Genomic DNA, 25,320 nt, shown 5'->3' on the forward strand with positions numbered 1-25,320 from the left:
TTTTTTAACGAGCGTCATCAGCATGGAACATGTCCTCTGGAATGGGTGGTTGAAGCATGAAGGGGCATATGAATATTTAGCATATCTGTCATGTAAATACCTTACAATGCCTGCTACAAAAGTGCCATGTGAACGCCTGTTCTCACTTTCAGGTGACACTGTAAATAAGCGGGCAGCATTATTTCCCGTAAATGTAAACAAACTTGTTTGTCTTAGCGACTGGTTGCACAAGAAGTAGGACTGAGGGACTTGTAGGCTCTAAAGTTTTACATTGTTTTGTTTTTGAGTGCAGTTATGTAACAAAAAGAAAATCTATATTTGGAAGGTACACTTTCACAATAAAGAGATCGCACTACAGTACTTGTATTAGGTGAATTAAAAAATATTTACCATATATACTCGATTATAATCCGGTTCGTGTACAAGCTGACACCCCCTCACCCCCCCAAGATGGATAAGTAAAAATGGAAAATTTTTTATGACCTGTTCATAAGCTGACCCTATAATTCAGGGATCAGCAAACTTTGGCTCCCGGGCCATCAGGATAAGCCGCTGGTGGGTCGAGATGGTGTGTTTACTTCGAGTGTCTGCAGGCACGGAGGTAAACCTAAGTAAACAAAGTGTCCCAGCACACCAGCTGCTTACCCTGATGGGCCGGGACAGCAACTGGTGGAAAATTTTTTTTAGGGGGGAGAAGCTGGGGCTCAGGGGAGTAACCACTAGTAGACACAAAAAAACTAGATATAATATATATATTTTTAATAAGTTAGGATAGGGATAATTACTCCAGCCAGGACATGTTAGGTCTTTTAGAAATTTCAAATTTAATTCAAAGAATTCAATTTAAGCATAAGAGAGAAATAAAAATTATTAAATGCATAGACCAGTCAAAAAACTCCAATAACAGCACTTTGAAAGAATAAAATTACAAAGAATATATGTGCATTGCAGGAAGTATCAAGATGTAACAACAACAATAATACAAGTATGTGTTGGGAGGTGAGTGTGAAAGAGAGAGAGAGAGAGAGAGAGAGAGAGAGTGTGTGTGTGTGTGTGTGTGTGTGTGTGTGTGTGTGTGTGTGTGTGTGTGTGTGTGTGTGTGTGTGAGAAAGACCCGAACTGTCCCTTTAAGTAGATCAGCACTCACCAATCTGAAGCCTGCTTCAGACACAGCAGCAGCCACCACCAGCACATTCCACTCCTGAGCCCTATCATTCCACTCCTGAGCCCTATCGTGGTCCCTGCCCAGAGATGGAGTACAGGAGTGGGGGGGGGGGGGGAGCGCGACATCCTGACATCAGCAACCCCCGCCCCCATCCCCACTCCATGCTGCACAGCAAGGAGGAGACTCCTGGAAGCAGCTGGCCAGGGGCTCCAAGGCAGAGGGAAGTAGTAGCGCAGCAGTGGAGATGGGGCACCTGAAGTGCGTGGCACTTGATAGACTGCTGGCCAGCCGTGCGGCTGGACAGCTTAGAAGGAATTTAGATGTGCAGCTACAGCTGAATACACATATGGACAAGCACCTGAAGAACAGCAAAGTAAAAATGTTAAATTTCTCTCTCTCACCAACAGAAGTTCGTCCAGTAAAAGATATTATCTCACCCACCTTGTGTCTTTAATACCCTGGGACTGACATGGTTACAACTATACTGCGTATAATAGAAAACCTATTCGTTTTAGAGATTTTGTGGGATTAATTCATAATTAAGATAAACCAGTCTCAGAAAGTACAATTCAAGTTCCATCTCAGACTACAAATTAGTTTCAGTATCAATAAAATAGAAGTTACTAACCATCATCATTCCCAGGATCTTCATCTGCTACCTCTTCTAAATCAGCTGTTTTTAGCTTGACCTCTGGATGATACTCATCTTCTTGCTCATTTGATGGTACAGCTGAGGTTACATTTTCTTCTATTTTTTTCCTTTCAGCTTCTCGCTCCAGTTCTTCTATTTCCTGCAGGCGTTTCTCTAGTAGTTCAGCTTGCCTCTTCTGTTTTTTTTTCAGTTTTTTCTTTTTGTTTTTAGATATTTTCCCAACCTACATTTAACGAAGATAAATAATGTCAACTGATTATTCTTCCAAGCATCTCACATCAAAGTTTAAATAATTTTTGATAGCTTTCTATTTGCAAATTCTGGATATTATGTACCATATTAAAGTATTTATGTTCTCCATTTAATCTTCATCTCAAAAAGCACTTCAGGTTATGTAAAGCAAAAAAAAATTACATAACCTCAAGCCACGAGTACTCTGCTAATTAAACTAAAAAGCAATTATATGGAAAATGGTACAGTAAACTTGACTTGATTCATTTAATCTTACTCAACAGCAACATCCTTAACCTTTAGACTACTATTGATCATGTTCATGCATATGGAAGGTACTCCGCTAACAACGTACAAATGTTTTAATTATTCTGGTATTTCAACTCAGTGAAAAAACAGCTGCTAACAATCAGAAAATGGATGTAAAAAGGTGAAGAAATACCGTATGTACTTGTTCATAAGCTGAATATTTTTAGTAAAAAAGGGAAGCACCAGAGAAGGGGGTTGGCTTATGAACGGGTATAGAGAGGGAGAGGTGGGACACAGCCCCTCCCCCCCAACAGAGGGAGCAAGGAGAGGCAGCACAGCCAGCAGAGCTTGAAAGGAAGAGGCGGGGACAAAGTCTCTCCACTTCTGGCCACGCTGCTCTCCCCCCAGCCTCTGAAGCAGCTGCAGCTCCGGAGTTGGCAGGCTGCAGCCGTGCCGCTCGGCCCCGCCCCCCAGAGCAGGCTGCGGACGTGCCTACCTGGCCCAGCCCGCTGGAACATGCTGTGGCCGCGCCGCCTGGTCTGGCCCGCCGGAGCAGGCTGCGGCCGTGCTGCCCAGCCTGTCAGTGCAGCTCCAGCCAGGCCAGAGACATCCTCCACTGGCCCTCCCCAGATAATTTGGGAAGGGATGGGATAGGGAGAGTGTGGGGGTCCCGGCCTAGGGGTGGGGTCATGTGGGGGTGGTCACAGGGATTACTCGCCTGACCCCCAGCTTCTCCCCCATACCAAAATTTCCTCACCGGTTGCTGTCCTGGCCCGTCAGGGTAAGCAGCTGGCGCTCCGGGACACTTTGTCTACTTAGGTTTACCTCCCTGCCTGCAGATGTTCGAGATAAACAAACCATCTCGGCCCACCAGCAGCTTATCCTGATGACCCAGGAGCCAAAGTTTGCTAACCCCTGAATTATAGGGTCGGCTTATGAACAGGTCATAAACATTTTCCATTTTTACTTATCCATCTTGGAGGGGTCAGCTTATAAATGAACCGGCTTATGATCGAGTATACACGGTATTTTAAATCATTTACGTGCTGTTTAGTTACAATTCCATAAATATGAAAAGCAGTTTTATTACCCACTTCATGTCAAAAACATATGCATCACTAATGGCAGAAGGAAGTGATAAAAGCTCTAATTTTATATACCATAAGGAATGAAAAAAGAAACTTCCAGGTATAGTAACAACAAGCAGAAGAAAAAATAACAGGTTAGAGATAGCAGACTGATGTAGTTTTACTGTAACATTTTGAATTTTAATGCGGCATCTTTTGTATTTTGAGTTTTCTAATATATATATGGAAGTTTTCTTCTTAGCATTGGCCTACTAAACCCAGGGTTGTGAGTTCAATCCTTGAGGGTGCCACTAAGGGATCTGGGGCAAAATCAGTACTTGGTCCTGCTAGTGAAGGCAGGGGGCTGGACTCGATGACCTTTCAAGGTCCTTTCCAGTTCTAGGAGATAGGACATCTCCATTATGGTCATTCAAACTAATTGATTTAAGTGTAGGAAATGAAGGGCAAATTTCTGCTCTGAAAGGTTCATGAATAGACGGCATAATCTTCAAGCAACTGTGCAACACAGTCAGAAATAGATCACTGAAGTCAATCGGACTGCTCACAGTGCATAACGGTAAGAATGCAGGATCAGGATTATTCCATAAGAAATATGGAAAATGGCAATTCCTCAACTTCATTCCACGTGAAGCTACAATTATAGCTTTGGAGACTGCTCAAAAATGCATCAACAGTCATGATAGGGTAAATATTGTGCTTTAAAATTGCAATTATGTATTTTTGCCTATAATTCATATTTCTTTTTTGAAATAAATGTATCAGTACTATGAAAGAAAAAATGTATCTTAAAAAAGAACTCCTTAAAAAAGACCACTCTTGATATAACTTGCTACAAAATCATGAAAAATTAACAAAGACTGCAGAACCGCACAAAAAGTGCTCATTTAAGGACAAAAGCTATAGTCAGAGGAGCTTATGTATAGAATGTAAAATGTCAGTAGTCTAACAGTTAATAATAACTAAAGGACAGCAAGATGCTTTAGATATGAGTTATACAGATATACTTACAGGCTTTTGTTGTGGAGCAGTACTCACTAAAAAAGAAAAAATAAAGTCAAACTCACAGGAGGATGTAAGTACATTTTTACAAAACGATTCTGAAATAAAATATAAATAGAATATATTGTACGTTAGTATTTTGTCTCCTTAAAAAGATCCACAAACCTAAAACAAATAGTTGTCTTCATTGGAACAGAGATGATATGCGGTGGATTCTCTATTACAGGCAATTTTAAAAGCAAGATTGGATGTTTTTCTAAAAGATCTGCTGTAGTTCAAACAGGAATTAATTCCGAGAAATCCTGTGGCCTATACAGGCAGTCAGACAAGATGAACACAGTGGTTCTTTCTGGTCTTATCCATGAATCTATGAACCTACAAACAATTCCCCACCTCATATTGTCTTACTGTTAACAGCCTGCTCATTTTCCTACTTTAAAAACAATTAGTTTTAAAATGTGCCCTCTAAATATAGTGATCAATATACTATGAGAATAAAGCAAAAATCTCTTATTCAGAATAACACAGTTTAAACAAAATTATTCCACTAGCTGAGTTAGGTCAGGACTCTTTAGCAAGTCCTGTCTAGCCTCCCTGCTGCCAGAAACTTGCATGGATCCCAGCTACTCCTATGCAACTCAACTCCCCATGACCAGTTCCTGCCTTTCCACCAGGCTGGGAACCAGCAGTTGGGAGGAGGGGGCAGTGAACTGGCAGAAATGTGTGTTCACTGGGGCTTTGAAGGAAAGTGGACTAAAGCCAGAATGCAAAGAGTGACCCATCAGCAGTAGGGTGGGCAGTACAGAGAAAAAGAGAACTAGCCATGGAAAGTGCCACTGCTCATTTCCAAAAAGATATGACAAATCTGTAGTAGTTCAGAGAAGAGCAACAAAATTGATTAAGGTGTTGGACTGAACAGAATAAAAAATCAATTCCTGCTTCGGAGTAGGCTTCCACAGAGTCAAGGTATGAGGCCCCCTTGAAGTCAATGAAGTGGGGCTCACAGCTAGGGCCAGCCTTCAGCCCAGCACCGGGCTCAATTTCACAGCAGGGAGCCTACCAGCAGTGTAATTGACATTCTAGTCAGTTTCACAGCTGCTATTATTTCACATTTCAATCTTGGGCTCTGGCTGTCAGCCCCAGGGCAGGGGGCTCAGCTGGGAGCCCCCATTCAGCTATCAGTACCCCACTTCAGATGGTGCAAGCGCTCCTGGTGAGGACACACACCGCGGGCAGAAGGAGGGCAGTGTAGACACAGCAGCCGATTTAATTGCTGTGGTGGCTGTAGGTTGACTTGACTGAAGTTGACCTAATTTTGTGGTGTAGGCATCTGGGAAGGCCTGTGGTGTAAAGGGTCCAACTATTAGTAGAGGGAATGAGCTTCCCCAAGACAAATTAATCTACGTGAACATCTGACTCTATGAACACAGAGAGGGCACAAAACATATCACAAACTCTTCCCAGGGGTCTTTGAGAACCAGATTAGCCACATGTAGGGCCCTACCAAATTCACGGCTATGAAAAACACATCACAGACCGTGAAATCTGGTCTTTTGTGTGCTTTTACCCTATACTACACAGAGTTCATGGGGGGAGACCACCATTTCTCAAATTGGGGGTCCTGACCTAAAAGGGAGTTGCAGGGGGAGTTGTCAAGTTATTTTAGGGAGGGTTGCAGTACTGCCACCCTTACTTCTGCACGGCCTTCAGAGCTGATCGGCCAGAGTGGTGGCAGATGATTACAGGTCCAGCTCTGCAGTCAGCAGCACAGAAGTAACGGTGGCAATACCGTACTAGGCCATCCTTACTTCTGTGCTGCTGGTGGTGGCTCTGCCTTCAGAGCTGGGCTTCCAGCCAGCAGTCACCGCTCTCCAGCTGCCCAGCTCTGAAGACAGAGCCACCGCCAGCAGCAACGCAGAAGGGTAGCAGTACCGCAATCCCCACCCCCACTACAATAACCTTGCAACCATCCCACAACTCCTTTTTGGGTCAGGATCCCTACAATTACACCACCATGACATTTCAGATTTAAATACCTGAAATCATTAAATGTATTATTTTAAAAATCCTATGATCATGATATTGACCAAAATGGACTCTGAAGTTGGTAGGGCCCTAGCCATATGCTAGGTCCACTTTGAGCCTGGAAGTAACTATGCAATGGCACATAAGAAAAAGAAAAGTCTAAAAACTCCTGAAAACACAAAGTAACTATTGGGAGAAAATGGAAAAAACTAAGAAAAGCTCTCTGGACATGAGCAAAGATCCCAATATTGCAGCTAACTAGGCAAAGAAAAGAACTGATGCAGATGGAGACTGCAAAGCCCTTTTACAGCTTCAGTTCTGAACAGCTGGTTAAGTCAGAGCATAGGCGCCGACTCCGTGGGTGCTCTGACGCTGGAGCACCCACGGGGAAAAATTGGTAGATGCGGAGCACCCACTGGCAGCTCCCCGACCTGCCCCCCCGCCCCAGCTCACCTCCGCCTCCTCACCTGAGCAGGCTGCCGCATCCTGCTTCTCCCCCCCTCCCTCCCAGCACTTGCGCAGCGAAACAGCTGTTTCGCGCAAGCCTGGGAGGGTGGGGGGAGGAGGAGGAATGCAGCGCGCTTGGGGAAGAGGCGGGGCCAGGGCGGGGATTTGGGGAGGGATCCAATGGGGCAGGGAGGGGCAGAGTCGGGAGGGACCGGGGTGTGTGGGGCCAGGGTGGGGATTTGGGGAGGGATCCAATGGGGTAGGGAGTGGGCGGAGTCGGGGTGGAGCCGGGGGTGGAGTCGGGGCCGGGGAGCGTGAGCTGCCACCGGCGCCAACAAAAGTTGGCGCCTGTGAGTCAGAGTGCTCCTCTAGATCTAACAGGAGTACTGGTTTTTAGCAGGTTCTCAAAATTCAACACCATCATACCATGTAGCTCAGAAGTGGAACTATGCAAAGAGCTAAATACTACACTCATCTTCAGTTAGTTCTGAGGAAGTGTTATAAGTAACAATTACCATTGGCTAAGAACAAACTATATAAATAATTCGATCAAATATCTTCATTGAAGAGAATATTAAGGTTGCACAGTGAGTCACTCAAAAGTCAGGAAACAACATCAAAGTTGCGAGCACAATCTTAACTGCCTCCCTATGCAATTACTATACAGCCTTTAGTTACATGATCACACATTATTTCAAAACCAACACTTTTTTTAAAAAAACTTTACGCATGTCTAAAATCAAGCATATAATATTCCAGATGGCTGACCCACTCTTGCTCAAACTTTTAAAAAAATCATCTGCAGGCAAAGACTAAGCCTGAAAAGTTTCAGTCTAAATGGTGAATGTTTTGGAAAATTGTGAAGACCTGAAAACAACGTGCTTGATTGTGGAAACATTTATGGAACCTTAACCGCAAAGATTGCCAGATTCCTGCTGTAACGACTACATTTATTAAAATACAACTCAACTATTGTTCCCTATACATTTTTCCATACTGCTATATAATAACTGTCTTAAATATTATCTTTTCCCCATTCCTGTGGCTGATACGGTGGATTGATAAATGACCAGGAGCCACAAGACTGATGACCATTAGAAAGCCACATTTCCTCTAAGTATCCCTTTACTGTTTCATTGTGAACTCTTCTAGCCATCCACACTGTGCAAATCCTTATCAGGAAAAGACGGTATAGTCCAATCTGAACCCTAGGCAAATTTCACAAGCTATTTTATATGTGAGTGGGAAGTATGCCTAAAAGAGGACACTGATGTATGTACAATACATTCACTTTTCAAAGGTCAAAGATCAGGGATTCCAAGACTTTTGTGACATCACTAGATCCAACTATAATGCCTAGATTAGAAGTCATACAAATTGAAATTTAAGGTAATGAACTTGGGACAGAATTGGAAAACAATTTAAAGTTACTAACTATTTTGACTATTGCAATATGGCAGGGCTCCAGTTCAGCTAAAAGTTGTCATTTGAGTTCCCAACTTGAAAAACATGAAAGATTGTTTAGGCACATCATTTCCCTATATTACAGTACTCTGAATACTGGGAGCATACCAACGTGAGAAACAGAAAACATCCCTCAGATGGCTTTCCTGTGGTCTAAATTAATACTTACATTCAACTAGGAATACATTAAAGTAATTAACATTCACATATTTAATTCAGTCTTTTAAAATATATAATATTCATTAACTAGAACAAGTTAAATATGATTATCATCTGTTTTCCAAAGCAGTTTTACTTACAGCAAGCTTAACTCTATTACTGTACCTGCTGAGCCAGAAGGAGGAGGAGCACCAGCTTTCTGCCACTCTGTGGCTTCAGCAGCCATTCTACGCACATAGGCATCATCCACGCACATCAAGATATTTTCTGGTTTTATATCTGTATGGATGATCTTGCATTTGCTATGTAGATAATCTAAACCCTGAAGGACCTGTATACAACAAAATCAGTTTAATAATAATTAAATAATAATAATTTCATAGTCTGACCAAGATAAATACATACATTGTCTTACTGTTTAAATAATTATTCTAATTCAAATGCAGTAAAATATGAAAACTTGACTTCAATGTAGTATATAAGTATTTTATAAGATGTTAATATTCTGAATGTTCAAGCGGTCAAATATATTTTATGCATTGTTTTAAACTAAAGGTAATTTTCCTTAGATTTACAATATTATCTCAGCTTCCAATGTGACCAAGATGTTATGATGATTTGTCCACTTTTATCTATTACACCTTTGGCATTCCAAGTTTATTTGTTATAAAATCTTGGCCGTCACAGATTATCTAGCCCAGGGCACATTTTGTACATTATATGCAGGAAGCACCCTGTAAATTATCACACAAATCTACATAAATGCTGGTGTAAAATTGGTAACAAGGAAAAAATGACACCCTCATAATATTAATCGGCACTTTTACAGCACTGTCCATCAGAAAACCTTAAAGCACTTTACAATCACAAATGAACTAGGCCTCACAACACCATTAAGAACAGACAGGTTAAGTGAATTATCTGATGTTGCTGAAGAAACCTATGGCAGTGTGGAAAGTAGAATCCCTGTGCTTTATCTACAAGAACCCTGTGCCCCTCTAAACATTTTATCAAGACATTACACAGCACATTCTTAATCCAACCCTTCTCAGAATCATTCAAGATATGATGAATTTTAAAAGTTAAATGTGTGGGTTCAAAAACCTAATACTCAAATCGCTAATCTGGATTTGTGCGTGCAAGTCTGGTCCACTAAATTCCAAAACTTGCTTGTTTATTTGAAAAACCAACTGAAAGAGCAGGGATTTTTCTCTTAAAGGATAGAAACCCCAGTTTATCCTCAAAAGATATATGATGACAAGAAGTCCAAGTTTTAGAGAAAGGACACTAAAAGTAACATCCACATCAAGAAAGTGCTCATGATTAGAGCTTGTTGAGAAATGGTTTTCCCATCTTGAAAAATTTTTGAGATTTAAAAAACTCTCCTGCTCTGCACTGGAATGAAACTGAGAACTTTCAAAAAATTTTCACAAAAAACAGGGGAGAGATTCTCCACCCCAGAACTGTCAATAGCCTTGTCATTCAGGCACTCACCTAGGATGTGAGAGACCCCCAGATCTGAGTCTCTGTTCCACATCAGGCAGAGCAGGGACTTGAACCTATCTATCCCATATCCCAGGTATGCTCTAACCACTTGGCTATAGAGTCAATCCTCTCTCTTTCTCTCCCACACCATTCTAGTTTTCACCAGAAATTCTATCCTTGACCTGACAAACTTTCCCAATGAAAAGTTTTAGTTTTGACTAATCAGCATTTTCCAGTTAAAAACATTTAAATGAAAAATTCCTGACCAGCTTTACTCACGATTCCTCTACTCCATCTACCACAGCAGCTCCTCATTTTAACAATGTCTATATGACACAGAGACCAAGGCAAAGATTCTGAGAATACATTAAAGGCCCTAATTTTTCCCCCCCAAAAAACCTCTGCTTTAATGCTAGAAAGATAAGGAATTCAGTGAAGCTTAAGTAACTGATTCTCAGACATGGGGCTAAAATTTGCGATTGATAAAGTTAAGGATTTTTGCCCAGTTTTGGAAGTAGAGGATAAAACCAAAAAGCTCAATTTTTTATTGGACCTCTGTATTGTTAAGATTTAATTTTGGTTGGGGTTTCTTTTAAAAGAAATACATATTTTGAATCACATCTTTTGATAATTATTAAACTATTATCATTATTTTATTTATTTGGTTCCTGTTCTCCACTAATCCAGCTAAGAAATATTTTTGATGAGGAATTTGAAACTCTCAAGTGATAGAAAATTATTATAGAATATTTGATGGTAAAAAACCAATAACAACACAAAAATTTTATCTTGTTGCATTAGCAGGGTATATACATTAGACGGAAAATAGTTCTCACACACCCGCAAAGAGTCCTAAAAGCTTTAATTAAATCAAATGTATTTAAGAGGCTTGCTGGCACAATGATCCTTTCTATTATTGTGACATAATTTCAAATTATTATTTATGATATAAGTAACAGTGAATTTCATGATCTATGACAAAGAATTATACTAATGTTAGGATTTATACATAAGAATGTTCTTAGCCCCAACTTTAATCAGATAGCTATAATCTAAATATAGAAGGTATGATGCTTCACTAAACCTGTGTGAGAAAAATATCAAATTCTATAAATATCTGTGAGGGACTGAGACCAAGACTGGGCATAATCCCTAGTTTTTATTTACATCATCTGGCAAGGGAAAGATTGAAATGGATAAGAAAAGCTACTTTTTCCTGGGTGTCAAAAAAATGCAGACAGGAAATATTCTGTTAATATTCCTATAAATGTAATTTAGGGTGATCAAACTGTGGTATATTTTCTCACCTGGAAAGGTCATATATATAAGAATTTAACTGTTCCACATCAAGAGATACTTTGCCAACACTTATCAGATTCTCTCTCATTGATAGCTAACCTTCCCTCCATCTACAGGGCCAGGATTGCAGACCATTATGCCTCTGAGAGTTGATTACTTACTACACATGGTTCATTTAAATAAAAATCAAGAATGTTCACAGATAGAAAACAAGATGCTAATTTTGGATCATTTCAATTTCAGAGCACGTTCCCTATCAGATAGGCTAGTGCAGGGATCGGGAACCTTTGGCACACGGTTCGCCAGGGTAAGCCCCCTGGCAGGCCGGGCCAGTTTGTTTACCTACCACGTCCGCAAGTTCGGCCAACTGTGGCTCCCACTGGCCGTGCGCTGTCCCAGGCCAACGAGGGCTGCGGGAACAATTATAACTGATTGTTCACTGACTCTTTTTATTTTTTCTTAATGAAGTGTGTGTGGATTGTTTCAGCTTCTTTGTCGGAGCTTAGCTTTAAACTGTATATTTTTAGTAGGGGCTCATTTAATTTATTTGTATTATTTCTGAATTTAATTTTTAGTAACTTCAATTTGGAAGTATTTTGGCTTTTGACTTTTTTGCTCATACTTTGTCATATTTCAAAGTCTAGGGATTTGCCTTCTTTCCTGACAAAATTTGGATTAAACTAGTTTTAGACCTATTTATTATTGAAAGACTGTTCTCAAAAGTTACTTGGATCTATATTACCAGAACCAGTTCAATCATCCCTAGATAACCTATTAAGGAAATCAAGATTAACAATGATCATGCACAAAAATATATGTGTTGATTCATCAATTTATGCAAGCAAGGCCAATGGGAAATTATCCTAGGAAAAAATACACATTGATCTCATCTGGTTGAGCTTATAGATGGACATCCTAAAACAAGAACATGTCAATTAACTGAAATGGATACAATACAATTAGCTATATCCAGTATGTTCCATGCAAAGTGTGCAGGCCATCTGTTTTGGGAATGCCTTACTCTGAAAAAGATATTGGGAATATATGCTAGAGAAAACTGACCATAACACTAATCATACACTGCCAGTTATTTCTGAATTATGTCTATTACATAATAGGGATAAAAAGCAAAACTCAACAAAAGAATGTCTAAAATGGATCAAAGTAAGTAATCCACATCTGTACAAATCCGACTCAAAACTAGATGTAAAGGATAGATCACATCACTATCTGAAACAACTTTGTATGAGAGTATAAAATAAAGTTTACATGGTAAAGAAGAAATATTTAATTCCCTATGGAGATTATTCCTATAATGTTAATAAGGAAAGGATACGTACCTTCATTCTGCTTTTCTGAATCTTAAAAATTTTTCACTCCTGGATCTCAGCTTCCTAGTGAGACACAGGTGGAAAACCACAAGCTCTGGAAGTTTTTGGCCCCAAAGAGCAGCAGTTGTGGCAAAGTGCATCTGTCAACTGCCTCCCATCTTGGTGGTCCCAAACTCCCCAGAACCACGACCAATTACAACCAATTTCACTTTAACATTTCAGTCCGATACTAATTCAGCAGGAAATCAAGGTTCCCCAAAAAGCCAAGCTGATCACACACACACAAAATTTCTTCCAAGGCAGAAAAAAACACATAGATGTAAATACATCACGACTGGTTAAAGAAAACTCCTCTGAACTCCCAGGGCAAAGGGATGTGTGTGTAAGAATCCTGCAAGATGATATCTTCAGAGAAGAATTGCACACAAGTAATTTTCCCTTCTCTAAAAAGACCATCTTTGAAGGAATCTGGGTAATAAGCAGGGCCAGCTCTAGGATTTTTGCCGCCCAAAGCAAAAATAATTTTGGCCAACCCCCTCCCCCGTTCTTTAATTACCCCACCCCCGGCCCCGCCTCAACTCCGCACCTTCCCCAAATCCCCAGCTCTGCCTCCTCCCCCAGGCTCTCAAGCCTAGGAGGGAGGGAGGGAGGGGGAGAAGCGGCGCCCGTGCCGCGGCTGCTCAGGATCTCCCCCTCCGTCCCAGGTTTGAGAGCCTGGGAGGTGGGGGAGACTCCGAGTGGCTGCGGCGCGGGCGCCGCTTCTCCCCCTCCCTCCCAGGCTCTCAAGCCTGGGACGGAGGGGGAGCAGCGGCGCGCGAAACGGCCGCTCGGGATCTCCCCCTCCCTCCCAGGTTTGAGAGCCTGGGAGGGAGGGGGAGACCCCGAGCCGCCGCGGTACGCGCCACTGCTCACCCTCCCTCCCAGACTTGAGAGCCTGGGAGAGAGGGCGAGTAACGGCGCGCGAATCAGCTGTTTCACACGCCGTGGCAGCAGCAGCGGAGGTGAGCTAGGGCGGCCGGGGCACATTTTTAGGGGCGGCATTCTGGCGCCGGCCATGCCGCCCCTAAAAATGTGCCGCCCCAAGCACCAGCTTGTTTTGCTGGTGCCTAGAGCCGGCCCTGGTAATAAGAATCTTGTCACATCTTGTTACAAACCCAGATTCTGAGCTCTCAGGAACAGGGATTGTTTTCATGTTATTTGTTAGTACTATGGGGCCCTGAATAGTGATTGGGCCTCCTAAACTCTACTGTAATACCAATAAGAAAAAAAAAAAAGCAGCAGCAGCAGCAGGAAGATATCCCAATGGAAAAGGCAATTTTAACTAACAAGGGCAGACAGAACAAAGGCAACATAGTGCAAGGGACAGGTTTTTCCTGTTTTTGTTTTAAACAAACAACAAAAAAGGAGAAAAAAAATTACCTCCCTGGTAATTACCACATCAGGCCTCCTACTCAAGGACTGGTAGGGTGTGTTCCATCAAACAAAAGAACAAAATTCAACCAATTCCAAGGAGAGACATCCAGAGGAAACAAAACTGTAGAACATAGAAGAGTCTGGGCTCCCCAGCCTTGGAGCAGAACCACAGAACCGTGATACTGAAGCAAAAACACTCCTGAAAAACTGAATACAAACGTCAGTATTCAGTGAACATACCACCTACAGCCTATGTAGATATATACATATATACCTATAATTGAACAATTCTTTGTCGACCTCTAGTGGCTATATAAGCCTGGCATGACCCTCTAGGTTCAGGGTTGCCTGATCATACAAAATATAATATGCAGACAGCCATATAGGTGTGGGCCAACATTTTCAACATTTGGGTGCCTAAGCTGTATGTAAGGAATATTCATCACTTGGCACTCATGTTAAACAAAGTCTTAAACTCTTAAAAAGTTTTATCAGAGGCTGACTTTCAACAGAAAAAGACCCAAATAATTGCATTTGGTATAGCTGAAGACAAATTACTTGGGACTCAACCCACCAAGTAAACCAAATTTTACTTTTATTATTAAAAGCAAGAAATCAAAAACGCAGGTAAGTCACATCACAACATAATGCAATTCCACAACTACCTTACTTTGTACCTGGGACTACAGCTGAACAGAGCATAAGAATTACCCCCATACTCTTAAGTATTAATAGCCTAGTTGAAATAACATCTAAGACCTTCCATTTAAAATATCCAGATAAGAATCCTTCAGATACATTTTTGGAATTTATTTATTTTAAAGCCCCTGCAGCCTGCAGGAGAAAAGACAAGTAACCTATACATTTTTAACATCTTACTTAAATAATACAATAAACGTTTTCATAACTGGAGCCTTTGTTTCTGTAACTAACAATGAATGCTGCTAAGGCCTTGGCTACACTCGGGAATTCACAGCGCTGCCGCGGCAGCGCTGTGAAGCACACAAGTGTAGTCGCGCAGCCAACTCTCTCCGAGGGGAATAGCGTGCAGCGCTGCAGGCTCTGATCACACTAGCGCTTTACAGCGCTGCACTCGCTGCGCTCGGGGGGTAATGGGGGGGGCGTTTTCACACCCCTGAGCGCCGCAAGTTGCAGCGCTGTACAGCGCCAGTGTAGCCAAGGCCTAAATGAGTGAAATTTGAAATAATCTTAATACACATCTTGGTTGGTTTTGCAGAACAATGTAGAACTACAGAATGTAGAATCACATGTACTGTGCTGTTACATGACCTGTCTATTTTATTTTATTCTTGCTCTTAATACATAATAATTAAGTAGAATTTAGTTTGCTTCATGAGTGGAGTTCTGAGTTCTCAGTCAAGGGTTATATCAACTGCTAATTAATTAATTAATTTAGGCTTTTCGGTAGGAAAAAGTCAGCCTTTCTAAAAAAAAGTAAAACTTTATGTAACAGTCATAAATACCCCCTACAGAATCAGTCTCCTAAATCCCTATTTAGGCTTCCAATAAAAGTGCCTTAATTTCAGAGGTCCTGAGCACCTGCAGCTTTGAAATCAAATGTTAGGCACCTAGCTTTGAAAACTGTGGTCATGATCCCCGAGCAACAACACAGCCACCTGCCAAGTGCACTGATACCAAATGAAACAAGAAAGCTGGGTGGGCTGGCATGACAATATGTCCACTAAGCTAAGTACTTATCACGACCTTGGAAAGGGATTTTAGAACTTTCTTTAACACCACTGCAGTCTAGAAAATGTGGAGGCTACAGCTGTATAAAACACACTGCTGAATAATCCTACACCATTGGAACCTATACCACTATTGAGAAGTGACTTGCCATGTAAGAAGAATAGCCTTTATTAGTTTGTGAAGGACTCCACTAAGACCCCACAACTCAGGGGCTTCGGTGCAGATTTTGGTAAGCATCAAGTCTCAGCTGATCATTGACTTCTGATGTTAGCTCTCATTCCAAAGCCAGTTACCCCAAGGATGCTATCACTGTTGCAGACTAATTGGCCTTAAAGGCAACAGGGGCTAAATGATCTGTCAAAAATACCTCTGTTTTGCCTGAATCTCTTTCACGCGCCTATGGTTATGTCTCCAAATTCCTCCACTCCATCCATAAAACTCCAAAACCTATTCTACGCCAAGAAGATTCTATGTAGAAAATGACAGCTATGGGTTGGTAACCCCATCCTCGGAATGAGAGTCAGGCCTGGGCTACACTACAAAGTTAGGTCAACATAAGCCGCATTAGGTCGAGTTAATAAAGTACATGTCTACGCTACCGAGTCCCTTCCGCCGACCTAAAGGGCTTGTAAAGTCGACTTTTGTACACTACCTCCAAGAGAGGCATAGCACTTGAGTCGACATCCACGCATCAACATGGGAATAGTGTAGACATTGTGTTGTGTAATTTGAATGAATTGGCCTCCAGGAGGTATCCCACAGTGCTCTGCAGTGACCACTTTAGAGAGGACATTCAACGCCACTGCACTTCAGCCAGGTACACAGGAAACAGCTGCCCCCCTGTTAAAGCCCCGGGAACTTTTGAATTTTCATTTCCTGTTTGATCAACGTGGAGAGCTCGCCAACACAGCTGATCATGGATGCTCAAGGCTGCAAACGTGCTCCAGCACGGAGTACACAGGAGGTGATGGATCTTATTGCTGTGTGGGGAGAAGAGTCTGTGCAGGCACAGCTCCAATCCAGCAGAAGAAACACTAACATCTATGCCAAAATCACACAGGGCAAGGGGGAGAAGGGCTACACCAGGGACACATAGCAGTGCCGCGTGAAAATAAAGGAGCTTCAGCAAGTGTACCAGAAAACAAGGGAGGCAAACAGTCGCTCTGGTTCTGAGACACAGACATGCCGCTTCTCTGAGGAGCTGCATGCGATTCTTGGTGGCAACCCCACCACTACCCCAAAACACTTCGTGGATACCTCCCAGGAGCCCCGGACGACCTCGAACAATGATGAAGAGGACATTGTTGACGAGGAAGAGGAGGAGGAGGAGGAGAATGCAAGGCAGGCAAGCAGAGGATCCATTCTCCGTGACAGCCAAGAACTTTTTTAAACGCTGGAGCCCATCCCCTCATAGGATCAATTGTTGGCGGAGCACGATACCAGGGAAGACACCTCTGGTGAGTACACATTTCCAATCGAACTGTAGGGGTTACATGCTATTATTTTTAATGTTGAATCTGAACAAAAAATAGGTATAGTGGTTATCGGTGGCCACTCCAGCTATGCAGAGGGTGCTCTCCAAAAAAGACTGTTTATGTGCACAGGGATGGCCCTGGAATCCTTCATGGAGATCTCTACGAAGCTTTCATGGAGGTACTCTGCAATCCTTTACAGAAGGTTTCTGGAAAAGGCTGCCTTATTTCGTCCACCACAGTAGGACACTTTCCCACACCACTCCAGTATTAACTCTTCTGGCATCATTGTGGTACACAGCACAGCAGCATAAGGACCAGGTGTGTACCCAGATGCTTGCAGCATCTGCTCCCTTTCCGCCTCTGTTACCCTCAGGAGAGTGATACTGCATATGGTCACCTAGGGGAAACGGGGGAAGTTTTAAATGCTAGCTCTTAAGCTGCAAACAATTCAACAAGTAATCCACCCATTTGGTTAATTCTGGGTCACACAACCACGCTTTTCTGAGTGTGCCCTGGTTGTGGTTGGAAGGGATCACTGCGTATTGCAACCAGCATTTAAAAGGGCGGGGTGGAGGGGTGATGCTTCCTGTTTGTCTCCATTCCACCCCAACCCGGTGCCGCTTTGTAACAATCAAACTATTTGCAGGACTTTACACTGGTGCCTGTCCTCAAGGACCATCCAGGTTGCTAGGAAAAGGGGGCTTTTCTGAGGTTGGAACCATTGATCCCAAGGATATCTTCACAAAAGCTGCAGCACAAGACCTCTCGCCCATGCTTCATGGCCTTACTCACTGTGGCTGGAGCAGCAAACCAACTCTTGCAGTAGCCAGCGGTTGTAATTATGTTGTGGTTTGCAGGGGAGTGAATTGAGGGGTGTTTCTTTTATAAAAAGAATTAACCTTGCACCAGAAACAATGTATGCACTGTCAATGCTAACCTTTGTATTCTTTGCAGCTGAAAACTTGTCCATTGGTGCATCCTCCACATCGGGACAGAGACTTTCCCAGATTAGAAGGCGGAAAAAGAAGACTCAGGAGGACATGTTCAATGAGTTAATGCATGCCTCTGAGAGTGACAAGATGGAGCTCAGCACGTGGAGGATTGCACTGTCCAAAAGCCTGCACAAAGACTGCAAGGACAGGAGAACATGCAGGGAACATGAGTGTGACATGCAGGAAGAGATGGTATGCATGAAGAGGGAGCAAACAGACATGTTGAGGTTCAAGGAAAGTCCCTCTGCAGCCTATGCTGAACCTGCTGCCATTGCCACCAAGTTCCACATCCTCCTCTCCCAGAAATCCTAGGATGCGGTGGTGGGAGGAGTCCAGTATCCCTTGCACTCAACTCCAGGGGAGGGTACAAGGACCAGAAGGCACCCATTCCCACACCTTTGATTGTTACTGCAGTGCAATTTTAAGAAAGCTGTCCTTGTTTCCCACTCCCACCCCCCAGTGCTATCAGCTCTTTTGCCCCAGGTTATCTTACTCTTCTTTGCTGTCTCTCAGTGTTTGTGAGCATAATAAAACTTAATGGATTGAGCACAGTAGTTAGTGGGGGTGGGAGTTTACAGGGGAGTATATGAAATGAAGGGGACAGGATTGGTAAGGAACAACACACATAAGTGTCACATTACTGTGGTCATGCTGAAACGAGTTTTCAAAGCCTCACGAAGATGCAGTGCCCCTCAATGTGCTCTTCTGATTACCCTGGTGTCTGGCTGCTCAAAATTGGCTGTCAGGTGATCTGCCTCAACCCCCCATTCCACCAGAAACTTTTCTCCCTTTGTTTCACAGATATTGTGGAATAAAGGGAGCAACAACAATGGGGATATTGCTTTCACTGAGGTTTAACCTAGCAAGCAAACAACGCCAGCAGGCTTTTAAACATCTAAAGGCACATTCCACCAAGCATTATGCGCTTGCTCAGCTTATGGTTCAACCGGTCCTTACTGCTGTCCAGGCTGCCTATGTACGGCTTCATGAGCAAGGGGTAGGCTGGGTCTCCCAGGATCATGATTGGCATTTCAACATCACCAACGGTTATTCTGCAGTCTGTAAAGAAAGTTCCTGCTTGCAGCTTTCTGAACAGACCGGAGTTCCTAAAGATGCACGCATCATGCACCTTTCCCGACCATCCCATGTTGATGTCGGTGAAATGGCCCCTGTGATCCACCAACGCTTGCAACACCATTGAGAAGTACCCCTTTTGGTTTATGTACTCGTTGGCAAGGTGTTCTGGTGCCAAGATAGGGCTATACATTCCGTCTATGGCCCCACCCCAGTTAGGAAACCCCATCGCCGCAAAACCATACACTATGTCCTGCACGTTTCTCAGAGTCACTACCCTTCTTAGCAGAAGTCTATTTATTACCCTGGCACCTTCAATTACAACAGACCACACAGTAGATTTACCCACTCTGAATTGATTCCCCACTGACTGGAAGCAGTCTGGTGTTGCAAGCTTCCACAGAGCTATCACCACTTGCTTCTCAACTGTCAGAGCAGCTCTCATTTTAGTACTGCTGTGCTTCAGGGCTGGGGAAAGCTCTTCACACAGTTCCATGAAAGTGGCCTTACACATCTGAAAGTTCTGCAGCCACCGCTCGTCATCCCATACCTGCGTAACTATGTGGTCCCACCAGTCATTGCTTGTTTCCCAGGCCGAGAATCGGCGCTCCACCTTGCCAAGGTGATGCACGACTGTCGCCAGCATCTGTGAATTACTCCACTCCAAGGCTTCCAGCAGGGCTGCTTGCATGGCATCACATTGTTCCACACGGCAGCTCCTGCTTCAGCTGAATAAATACTGCAGGATAAGGCACGAGGCATCTGTAATGCTCATAACAACAGTGTACACCAGAGCAGGATCCATGCTTGCCATGCTATGGCGTCTGCACGGGTGACCCAGGCTTAGAAAAAAAGGCGCGAAAAAGACTTGGTTTCTTTGCTGTTGATTTCAGGGAGGGAGGGAGGAAGGTAAGTGCATCATGGGATGCTAACACCTTCCCATAACCACTCACACAACTCTTTTGGTCCTATGAGGCATTGCAAGTCCAACCCAACATTCCACTCGACTCCATGCACTGTGGAATAGCTATCCACAGTGTAGCACTCCATGCGTCGATACAAGCCCTGCTAGTGAGGATGCACTCCGCCAACACAACGAGCATACTGGGAACATTCAAGATTGACAAGCTTAAATCGGAGGCTCAATGTCAATCAACCTAAATTTGTAGTGTAGACATACCCTCAGTGTCAAAGCTCAGGTCTCTAGAGCACAGCACCGTGCAGGTGACCTCTCTCCTTCAGATAAGGCATCACAATGTGAGGGTAAAGAAGAGCCTTACAACATCCTTGATTTCACACAGAAAGTGACTAACTAGTGGGCACATGTAGTGTCACAGAAATCTGATGGCTGCTCTGTGACTAAGTAGAAGCCATCAACGTATGAACACAGCCTTCAAGTCTTGCAGTGAAAATCCGCTGAGACCTCCTGAAGGTAAAAAGAGCTGAAACCTTTTGAGGCTAAAAGGAGGCAAAGCACTGTGAAGAAATCAAGGACTCACAAGCCGAAGTTCCAAAGCTAAAAGATCAAGCTAAAAAGAGCAGAACTTGTGAGTGCAGAGGATGGAGCCTGGCTCATGTTCCTGAACACAGAGAGTCATGAACCACTAGTTTGAAATAAACAATCACACATGACTGGAAGGCAAGGACATTCTTTAAAGGTTACCTAAAGCACTGCAAAACTGCAATGGGATACAGAGCTGGAGAGGCATCTGACATGGTAGAGCTCACATAAGGAGCTACTTTGCTGTCTGTGGTCAAGAAAGAACTGAGTAGAAAGTTCAAAGCCAAAACACCTTGAGAAGCTTGGAGAATATATGCATCATTTTAAGAAACTGAGAGCAAGTAGTGAGAATCCTGCACAGGTGGTATCCTTGCAGAAAGCATTTTTATACAGATTCCTACATCTCCCCTTGTATTCAGTTTCCTTTTGTTTTGTTCTTCACTTCTTTTCCCTTCATATTCAATTATAATTTAATTATATTTTGTATTGTTTATATGTACAATACCTTATTGTATTACACTTGTCTTAATTGAAATTTCATGTATCTTTTCCTTATTCAAATCATATAAGGATAAAAGTTATAAAAAAGCTTTGTGATATTTGAATCACTGGATTTAATTTATTTTAGAAATATGTATCTATCAAATACTGCATTACTGATTTTAAAAAAATTAAAGCGGATCACTCCTTACACTGACCCATCTTAGGCTGCTGTTTAGCAAATAATTTTGGCTCTCACTCTACAACTGACTATATGAGCATAAGGTTTCACCCCTATACTAGAAGATGCAGCATCAGGGCCTCTGTTTCACTCAGGCTGTTTAATTAAATGTTGAGACATGTCAGTTCAAATATGGCAAGAAATTTGGGGAAAACAATTTGGAAGAATTATTTCAAAAGATTGATTATTTAAAAATAATACAATAAAAAACAGTGTTGATATTAGCAATTTACATAAGTGCAAAACTGCAAAAAACTACTTGGCATCACAGACTTTGGTCATCCTGGAAATCATCCAGATCTGGACCATCACTAATTTTGATATAATGATCTACCAAAAAAAACACAATGAATGTGTTACCAAATACACGGCCATGAAAAACATGCCACAGACTGTGAAAACTAGTCTTATGTACTTTTATCCTATACTATACAGATTTCACAGGGGAGACCAAAGTTTCTCAAATTGCAGGTCCTGTCCCAAAAGGGAGTTGCGGGGGGGGGGGGGTCACAAAGTTGTTTTAGGGGGGTCGCAGTATTGCCACCCTACTATGCTGCCTTCAGAGCTGGGCAGCTGAAGAGCGGCGGCTGTTGGCCCGGCACCCAGCTCTGAAGGCACTGCCCTGCCAGCAGCAGTGCAGAAGTAAGGATGGCAATAGTATACCATGTCATGCCATGCCATCCTTTTTTCTGCTCTGCTGCCTTCAGAGCTGGGAAGCTGGAGCGTGGCAGCTGCTGATGGAGGGCCCAGCTCTGCAAGCAGCAGCAGCAGCGCAGAAGTATGGGTGGCAATACCATACCATGACATCTGCTTTCAGAGCTGGGATCCTGGCCAGCAGCCACCGCTCTCCAACTGTCCAGCTCTGAAGGCAGTGCCGCTGCCAGCAGCAGCACAGAAGGGTAGCAGTACCGCAACTCCCCCTACAAAAACACTGTGACCACCCACAACTCCTTTTTGGGTCAGGACCCCTATAATTACAACACCGTGAAATTTCAGATTTAAAGAGCTGAAATCATGAAATTTATGATTTTTTTAAATCCCATGACCATGAAATTTACCAAAATGGATCATGAATTTGGTAGGGCTGTAACAATAAGATAATATGTCTGATCTTTTCCCTCTCTGGCACATCACTTCTGTAAGATCATCTCCCCAGCAATTTGGTTTGTATGGTGCAATGTAGGAATGCACATATGAGAGAGAACTCTAATAGTGGGAATTTCAAAAGTGCCTAATCATCTTTAGATCTATGCTCCTAAATCATTTGGATACTTTTGAAAATCCTGTCCTTGGCTTTTTAATGTATATCTCCTGAGGATCTGTTTTTCAGACAGAGATGCAATCGGTATTAATTTTTTAAAAATTATGTTTATATTATTTTCCATTGATCTTGTGTTGTATATTCTGAAGGTGGCTCAATATGAAAGATGAAATTGTGGTCGATTTATTAATCAAGAAAACTGATTTCCTTATTTTCAAATACTCTTAAATTTGTAAGAAACAGATTGACTTAAAAATTTAAGCATATGTTTTGTGAAAGAGCTCAGTAGCCAATGGAGTATCTACACAAACAAATGCATGTTATAGGAAAAGATACTCTCAACAGCTACCTATGGGAACACCCATGAAATTAATACCTACTGTATATTTCCTAGTATGATCTGCAGTTGAAGTATCAACACATTAACATTAAAGTAAAGCAACACTGTAGAAAAAAATTAAAACATTAGCAAATCTTACCTGTCGAATTATACTTTTTACGCAACGGATAGGAAGTCCTTGATAGTTGGATTTGATTATCCATTTTAAGAGATGATGTCCAAGAACTTCAAAGACCATACAGACATCTGGGATTTAAATAAGGATAATTACAAAGTAACTTCTTATTTAGCTCAACCATAATACTTTTTTGCACTTTAGCTAAAGTGCCCATTGTCCCTCTAAAAAAATAGTCCTCATGAACAGAATGAAAATCATAGCATCATAGAAATGCAGGGCTGGCAGTGACCTTGAAAAGTCATCTAGTCTGTCCACCCAAGCTGAGGCAGGATTATATATACTTAGATCATCTCTGACAGGTGTCTAACTTGTTCTTAAAAACTCCAGTGACAGGGATTCCACAACCTCCCTCGGTAACTATTCCAGTACTTAACTATCCTTATAGAAAGAAAGTTTTCCTAATATCTAACCTAAATCTTCCTTGCTGCTGTTTAAGTCCATTACTTCTTGTCCTATCCTCATGGGCACGGGGAACAACTGATCACCATCTCTTTATAACAGCCCTTAACATATTTGAAGACTTATCAGGTTCCTGCTCAGATTTCTTTTCTTAAGACTAAACATGACCATTTTTAACATTTCATCATAGATTAAGTTTTCTAAACCTTTTATTATTTTTATTGCTCCACTCTGGACTCTCTCCAGTTTGTCCACATCTTTCTTAAAGTGTGGTCCTCAAAACTGGGCACAATTCTCCAGATGAGGCCTCACCAGTTCCACTCTACTATGCACAATTACCTCCTATGTCTGACATATGACATTTTTGTTAATATACCCCAGAATTTTATCAGTCTTTTGCAACTGTGTCATATTGCTGGCTCATATTCAGTTTGTGAAACCCCCAGATCCCATTCTGCAGTACTACCATCTAGCCAGGTATTCCCCATTTTCTAGTTGTGCATCTGATTTTCCTTTCTATGTGTAGTCTTTGTTCTTGTCATTATTGAATTTCATCTAATTGATTTCAGACAATTCTCCAATTTATCAAGGTCATTTTCAATTCTATTCTTGTCCTCTAAAGTCCTCCCAGCTTGGCATCATTTGCAAATGTTATAAGTGAACTCTCCACTACATCATTCAAGCTACTATATTTGAATAGTACTGGATCCAGGACCCACTAGATATGTCCTCCCAGTTTGACTGCAAACCATCAATAACTACTCTTGGAATATGGTTTTTCAACTACAGTAATTGTGCACCCTTCTTCTAGTAATTGCAGCTAGACCACATTTGCCTAGTTTGCTTATGAGAATGTCATGTGGGACTGTCAAAAGTCTTGCTAAAATCAAGATTTATTGTGTTGATTATTTCCCCCCATCCACTAGGCCAGAAACCCTGTCAAAGAAGGGAATCAGGTTGGTTTAGCATGATTATTTGTTGACAAATCCATGTTGGCTACTACTTATCACTCTATGATCCTCTATGATACCACTTAGCAAGGGTACAGGTCCCTTGGGACCTGAATCTTGTGCTGTCCAGGCTCATGGGTCCTCCCTTCGAACCCTTGGCTTCCTGTTCTCTCCTGGAAAGTTTATTTCTTGGTCTCCATAGCATCAACCTGCAGGATGTCTGAGATCAGAGCGCTCACCTCGGAGCCACCCTATACAGCCTTTTACAAGAACAAGGTCCAGCTGAGCCTGCACCGGCTTTTTTGCCCAAAGTAGTTTCCCAGTTTCATATTGGTCAGGGAATATACTTACCAGTTTTCTGTCCCAAGCGTCATGCAACAGATGAGGAACGCAGGCTGCAGTCCCTAGACGTCAGATGGGTGCTGGCCTTCTACACAGATAGAACAAAGCCGTTCCATAAGTCAATGCAGTTGTTTGTTGCTGTCGCAGACAGGATGAAAGGTCGCCCTGTGTCTGCCCAGAAAATCTTGTCCTGGATCACAGCCTGCAGCCACTATTGCTATGAGCTGGCAAAGGTGCCTCTGCCGGCAATTGTGACAGCACACTCGACGAGGGCACAGGTGTAATCGCAGCCTTCCTGGAACAGGTACCAATCCAAGAGATCTATTGGGCTGCTACTTGGGCATCTGGCCACACATTCGCGTCTCATTAT

At 42.5% G+C, this 25,320-nt stretch overlaps 1 protein-coding gene across 16 annotated transcripts in view; it reads right to left on the minus strand.

Annotated features, from left to right (window-relative positions):
* The window catches only part of SRPK2 (SRSF protein kinase 2), a 255,110-nt gene that overhangs the window by 50,233 nt on the left and 179,557 nt on the right, over positions 1-25,320 (minus strand). For all 16 annotated transcript variants that reach the window (XM_065559685.1, XM_065559775.1, XM_065559727.1 and 13 more), the window contains 4 exons: positions 23,221-23,327; positions 8,645-8,810; positions 4,394-4,419; positions 1,794-2,040 (listed from right to left, as the gene is read on the minus strand). In XM_065559685.1, coding sequence (XP_065415757.1) covers positions 1,794-2,040; positions 4,394-4,419; positions 8,645-8,810; positions 23,221-23,327 — 546 coding nt within the window. The remainder of the gene's footprint in view (positions 1-1,793; positions 2,041-4,393; positions 4,420-8,644; positions 8,811-23,220; positions 23,328-25,320) is intronic.

This window comes from Chrysemys picta, chromosome 1, assembly GCF_011386835.1.
Source record: "Chrysemys picta bellii isolate R12L10 chromosome 1, ASM1138683v2, whole genome shotgun sequence".
Lineage (NCBI taxonomy): Eukaryota > Metazoa > Chordata > Testudines > Emydidae > Chrysemys > Chrysemys picta.